This window comes from Nicotiana tomentosiformis, chromosome 2, assembly GCF_000390325.3.
Source record: "Nicotiana tomentosiformis chromosome 2, ASM39032v3, whole genome shotgun sequence".
In the NCBI taxonomy this organism is placed as follows: Eukaryota; Viridiplantae; Streptophyta; class Magnoliopsida; order Solanales; family Solanaceae; genus Nicotiana; species Nicotiana tomentosiformis.
This window is the reverse complement of record NC_090813.1, coordinates 144,315,732-144,322,484: the sequence shown is the minus strand read 5'-3', so window position 1 is coordinate 144,322,484 and position 6,753 is coordinate 144,315,732. Positions and strand designations below refer to the sequence as shown.

The 6,753-nt window shown below is 37.6% G+C and overlaps 1 protein-coding gene across 1 annotated transcript; it reads right to left on the bottom strand.

Annotated features, from left to right (window-relative positions):
• Positions 1 to 424: 424 nt before the first annotated feature.
• Positions 425 to 1,012, bottom strand: LOC138905784 (uncharacterized). The gene has a single exon (XM_070194302.1). The coding sequence runs from the start codon at positions 1,010 to 1,012 to the stop codon at positions 425 to 427; it is 588 nt and encodes a 195-aa protein (XP_070050403.1).
• Between the last annotated feature and the right edge of the window lie 5,741 nt (positions 1,013 to 6,753).

Here is a 6,753-nt window from a genome sequence, read left to right as displayed (position 1 = left end):
TAATATTTGAATTATTTGAACTCATTCTGCTAGCATAATTAATTGAATTTATAATTGAAATTGATATATATATATATATATATATATATATATATATATATATATATATATATATATATATGGCCGAGCCTTATCACCTTGAGTTGTTGGCAAGTTATTTGAGAAACGGTAAAGGTTATATTTACTTTATGCTCATGTACTGTATGGTAAGCACGTGTCTCGTAATTCGATGATTTCCTTCCTTTCTTGTGAAGCGGGCCGAATGCATCGGCAGTATAATAGATGCATCTATGATTTGTGTCACTCGACCCTCGGCAGTGTACACATTATTCGGGATCGGGCTGTACGACTCGACATAATCGTACATTATATCGCTAGCAGTCCGAATATTCATAAGATTATACTTCCACTTATGCCTGGCTTTTTATATGGTATTCCTCATTCCTTTGATATTGGCACTTGATATTTTTCGAGCTGTTGAGATAGGATACGAGATTGAGAAGTTTATATCGTTAAAAGAATTCATTGAGGTAATAAGCTTCTCATAAGATGGATTACCCCAAGGATAATTAAGACAAGCCCCATCGTCTTCAATAATAGCTGCATACTCCTCCAACACAATTGATTCATGCTTTCTTCCGAACAAAATAAAATCCACAATAAGAATTTTCATAAGCTTCACAGCATCTTCATCACTCTCGCATACATGTTTGAAATTTACATCATCCTTTTTAATTTGATTCCATATCATATACTCTCGAATGTCCTTCAAGGTCACACTCTTTGACTTCCCAAAATAGCGCTTCAGAATCTTACTCTCTCGTTTAATTGGTTTTTTAACATTACGTGTCGTGATCCTCAAACCGCATATAATGTGAAAGTCTTCAAGGCTGAATGACACATCCTGGCCAAAAATCTTGAAACTACTGGAATCTCGATCATTGGTGAATACGCAAGAAAGAATCAAACAATGAACCAACTTCATACCGCAATGGAAATTCTCCACAGTCATGATATACCGAAATGTACCATTATTCAACTTCTCTTGTTGTGCAGTAGTAAAGAAATATGCATTTAAAATCTTCAAATCGTGGTTCCCCTTCTAATATCTCTCCCCTGATTTTGTAGGCACAACAACATGGACTGAAGAAGCTTTACGTATTCTAGGTGCTTTAGGATTTTTAGGTGCTTTGAATTTTTCAGATGCCATCTGTTCAAAAAAACTACAGATGGGAAAAATAACTTCAGAACATTATCAAAATAATCATTAAAAACTTCATCATAATTTGGCTTAAGTTATATTTTAAAGCCCTCTAACTTTAGAGAAATAGAGAACAAAACTTCAGCTTTAAGAATGCTGAAGTTCAGCAAATACAGAACAAAACTTCAGCTCTAAGAATACTGAAGTTCAATAATTACAGAACAAAAATTTCAGCCAAAACATGCTGTAGTTTTACAAATACATAACACAACTTCAACTCCGATAATGCTGAAGTTCATCAAAAACAAAACAAAAACTGCACACAAAACATACTTTACTTTTACAAAATACAAAACAAAACTTCAGCTCCTACAATTAAGTTATCCTTGAAGTATTATAAATTTCAGACTTTAATAGCATCATCTATTTGAGTCTCAAAAATTTTAAAAATTTCAACGTCTCCAACAATCACTGAAGAATATATAGAATTTTCATCAAAAATATAAAAACAGTTTCAAAAAACCTAAAAACACTAATCGTAAAAGTAAAACCTACAAAATTAATGCACTAATCAAAGTAAAACCTAGGAAACTATTTTAGCACAAATAAAAAAAGGAAAACGATTAAACTAAGATTACTATCAACAAACAATCCAGAAATTAAATCATAAAACTAATCCTAAATTAAAACCCCAATACACAGTTAGTGTAATGTACAAAAGTAACTATTAAAACCGTACATGTAATTATACTTAATTTTGTTGCAGAAGAAACATTTGCTAATCATGCAAAATGCAATGGCGAAAACTATTTGATTTCACAGAATAATTAAAAAATGCGAAGAAGGAAATACAGACATATAAGAGATAATATGTCGTACACTTGGAGAGAAAGTGATCTTTTATTAAAAAAGGGCAAAATCATCTTTTTAGAACACTTTCAATAAAAAAAAGTACGAATGCAGATGGAAATACAAAACGGTTACAAATTAAATAACACGCCCATGCAATTTTTAGCATCACCGAATAACATATATTCGTATTTCCTCTCTCATTTTTCTTCACCGACAGCTTTTCTCTTCTCACGAGTCAATGGCGACCTGGAAGCTCCCTCTTCTCCTCCTCGGCCTCTCTCTCCTCGCCGTCTCCGCCACCGCCCGTCCCTGCAATACTCTCTTCTTCTTCACCTCCACCTCCTATTACCCTATTCCCGCATCAACCCATCCTTCAAACCCTAACCCTTACCCTAATTTCTCCCTCCAATACCCTTCCCTGAATTCTCCCCGATTCCTAACTTTCTTCTTTACCACATCCAATCCCCTCAACGGAGACAGGAAAGTCCGATTCAACAAACCCTCCATTTTTCTCGGTGGTCGCAACGCTATATTCGTCGACCGTATCGGCGGCGAAGAAGAAGAAAATCAGCTCGTAGAAAGAGAAGAAGAAGATGTATCGAAGCCGATGGACTTTTATTCGGCCGTCACGAGCTCAATTCGTGACCGATCAAAGGATATCATGAGGGTTATGGGAGCTATGCTTTTCGGTGCTGGTTGTGGCGCTTTAACCGCCGCGATGATGTACCTGATCTGGTCTCTGTTCTGGCCCACCGCTTTTGATTTTGAGGAGGATTCGGACGATGATGATGATTTCAATGATGACGTTAGCACTAAGAAGTTGGGAGGATACGTGATTCTTCCTACTAAGGTTGTCGATGATGATCTGAAGAAGCCGGCTAAGGAGGTGGTTTGATGAGGGTTGTAATCTGTAATTGTGAACGGTATATCTTTCTGTCATCTATGAATCCATGTGAATGCATATTTTACTGTTAATTGTACTGAATATTATGAACAAGATGCCTTTAATTGTACTGTGATTTCACTTTGTCATACTTGTGTGTAAAATGCACTTGATGATTTAAGGGAATCCGTAAGTTACTGGTCACCAAATGTTACGGAGTAGGTCCCTCCTCCATTGCATTGGATTATAAACTGTATAAGTTATTTACCTTATCAACAAAAGTTTTACTGCATAATTGTGTTTACAACAACAAACTCAGTGTAATCCCACAAGTGGGGTCTGGGGAGGGTAGAGTGTACGCATACCTTACCCCACTTTAAGAAGGTAGAGATGCTGTTTCAACTGCATATTTGTGTTTGAAGATTATTAATTTTTCCCTGGTACATTTCATTAAGTTGATCATATTTATTGTTTGCTTTGATTGTCTTGTGACATGCACCAGTCATTGTGTTTAAGTTCGTTACAAGGTAATGCTCGTCATAGAAAATGATACTTGTGTGTTCTTTGAATTGAGTTTGTATAATGGGGATGATGCCTTACAATGTTTCATTATATTCTCTTGTGGAACTCTCTAAAGTGGTTGTAAGTTTTTCCATACCCCAAAGTTTGTAGTTTCAGCACTTTTGGAGGCTTGGAGCCTTGCAGCTAGTTTTTGTAGAGGATGCTCTTTACAGTTATGGGTGATGAATTCTTTGATTTGAAGTGCTCTCCTGGACAGAGCAGGTGTTTGATATGTATATAAGTCTGAAATAAGAAGATGCAGTATTAATACATCATTTTGTTTTTCGTATATAAGTGTACATTACTAGTTATACAACTCTGCATATAGGGTGCTTGGTTTCTAATATTTCACTCTGCATAATTGATACAAGAATCTATCTTGTTATTTTAATAGATTGTGGAATAAGAATATGTGTATTAGCAATATGAGGACTAAACTCTCGACTTTTGTATCACAATCTCTTTATAACAGTCTTATATTCTTGTTCACAGCATAACAATCTGATCTCTGTATTACCAAACAATCTGTTGGAGTATTCTGTTCACATCATCCTTGTCAAGACTTTTTGCTCATCCATCACTGTACGTCACCCTTAATGATAACAACACGGATAGCGGAAGACTTTAAATTAGAAGGTTAAAAGAGGGAATGATTGATTCTTGAAAGAAAAGAACACAAATTCAAGTATTTGAAACTAGGGAACTCAAACAAGGAATCTTACAATCGAAGACATCCAAGTAATGGTTCAAAGTAGAACTAAAAGGGCAAACCCCAAAGAGAACCTTACAAGGTCTCTTCAAAGCCAAAGGCTGCTAGTATTAATAGTATTAATCTTCAATCTTAGTTACAGTGAAGGAACAAGGCACCCCTTTATATAGTATTCCCTCTGTTCCAATTTATGTGAACTTGTTTGACTGAGCACGGAGTTTAAAAAAAAATAAAGATTTTTGAAGTTTGTAGTCTTAAAAAAGTCAGAATATTTGTATGGTTATAATTCTTTTGAAACTTGTGGTGGTAAACATGTCAGAGTATTTGTGTGGTTATAAAAATGTCTATTAAGGGTGTAATTGGAAGTTTAAGCTAAATTGTTTCCAAATTTAGAAAGGAGTCATTCTTTTTGGTACGGACCAAAAACTGGAACGGAGGGAATAGTAAAGAAGGGGGTTGGTCAAAACAAAAATAAATAGGAATGATAATTCCTAGGGGCATAAAAGATTACCCACTTTGTTCAATAAGCTTTAAAGGTGGTCAACCTAGAATAATTCAAACCTTAAATATAAATTCTACGTTAGGTTGATTAAGGACATGTATGATGGAGTAAATACCCGAGTGAGGACGGTGGGTGGGGACTCAGACCATTTTCCGATTATGATGGGGTTGCATCAGGGGTCGGCACTCAGTCCGTTTTTGTTTGCTCTGGTGATGGACGTACTGACGCGCCACATCCAAGGTGAGGTGTTGTGGTGCATGCTATTTGCAGATGATATTGTATTGATTGACGAGACGCGAGATGGTGTGAACGCGCAATTAGAGGTATGGAGGCAGACCCTGGAATCTAAAAATTTCAAGTTGAGCAGGACCAAGACAGAATACTTGGAGTGTAAGTTCAGTGGCGAGACTCTAGGAGGGGAAGGGGAGGTAAGACTGGACTCGCAGGTCATCCCTAGGAGAGGGAATTTTAAGTACCTCGGGTCTATTATTCAGGGGGATGGGGAGATTGATGAAGATGTCGCACATTGTATTGGGGCGGGATGGATGAAATGGAGACTCGCTTCCTATGTTTTGTGTGACAAGAAGGTGCCACCGAAACTTAAAGGTACGTTTTACAGAGTGGTGGTCAGACCAACGATGTTGTATGGGGATGAGTGTTGGCCAGTCAAGATTGCTCATGTCCAGAAGATGAAGGTAGCAGAGATGAGGATGTTGAGATGGATGTGCGGGCACACCATGTTAGATAGGATCAGAAATGAGGTTATTCGCGATAAGATGGGTGTGACCTCTATTGAGGACAAGATGCGGGAAGCGCGGCTTAGGTGGTTTGGTCATGTGAGAAGGAGGAGCACAGACGTCCCGGTAAGGAGGTGTGAGAGGTTGACATTGGATGGCCTGTGGAGAGGTAGAGGTAGGCCAAAGAAGAAGTTGAGAGAGGTGATTAGGCAAGACATGGCGAGGCTTCAGCTGACCGAGGACATGACCCTTGATAGGAAGGTGTGGAGGTCGAGGATTAGGGTAGTAGAGTAGGTAGTGTAGAGTGTTCATAACAGTAGTATTGGCATGCAGTCTCGCTTTCTGTTAATAGTAAGTTTTTATGACTAACCGTTGTTTTCTTTCATTGTTGATCACCTTACTGTCTTGTTGTTTTATTCTGTTTTTATATGACTTTTTGGTAGTGTCCCTTCTTGCCTATATTTTCATTAATGTGGTACTTATATTATCCTGAGCTGATGGTTTATTGGAAACAGCCTTTCTATCCTCACAAGGTAGGGGTAAGGTCTGCGTACACACTACCCTCCCCAGATCCCACAGTGTGGGATAATACTGTGTATGTTGTTGTAGTAGGTTAAAATAACATTAAAGTGGGTTGTCGTAGTTGCTCCTTTTTGGGGCAGATTTGGGACCCATTTCACCTTCTCTTGGACTTCAATTGGGCCCCCAAATTATTATAAGACTTGGCCAAATGATCTTCCTTGAACGGGAGCTCTTCTCCCATCATAAGATATTTTTTAATTGCTAATTGAAGCTCATTGAGCTCGTCTTGAAACTTCTTTGTTTGAGATCTTGTCATGGGCCTTCTTGGAGCTGCTAAAGCTTCATCCCTGTCATTTAATTACGTTGAGCTTCCATGATTGCTATCATTCTCCCCTTCTCAAAGAAGATTTGTCCTCGAATCTTGATATTGATAATATTTGCTCCTCCAATGGAATTGAGCTTTTATGGTTGCTATCACTTAATGTGACTAGTTATTTTTCCCACCACCACTCACATTAAAAATAATTCCAAAATGATATTAGTTCCTCGTAGAATACTTATGAGTATCCATTGCATCCACCAATGGCACGATGGTGGAACATCTCGTATATTTCAATACCTCTAACTGTTGAGTGAGTTGTTCTGAATGAGTTATATTTATTGTATATGAGGCTTCCATCCAGATTTCACTTGAGCTGCATCTTTTACTTGTTTGTGTATATAGACGCTGACAAGGTTGTTGAGCTGCTCTTTTTCTAGTTTTTTCTGCCTTTCCCTTTCTGCTGG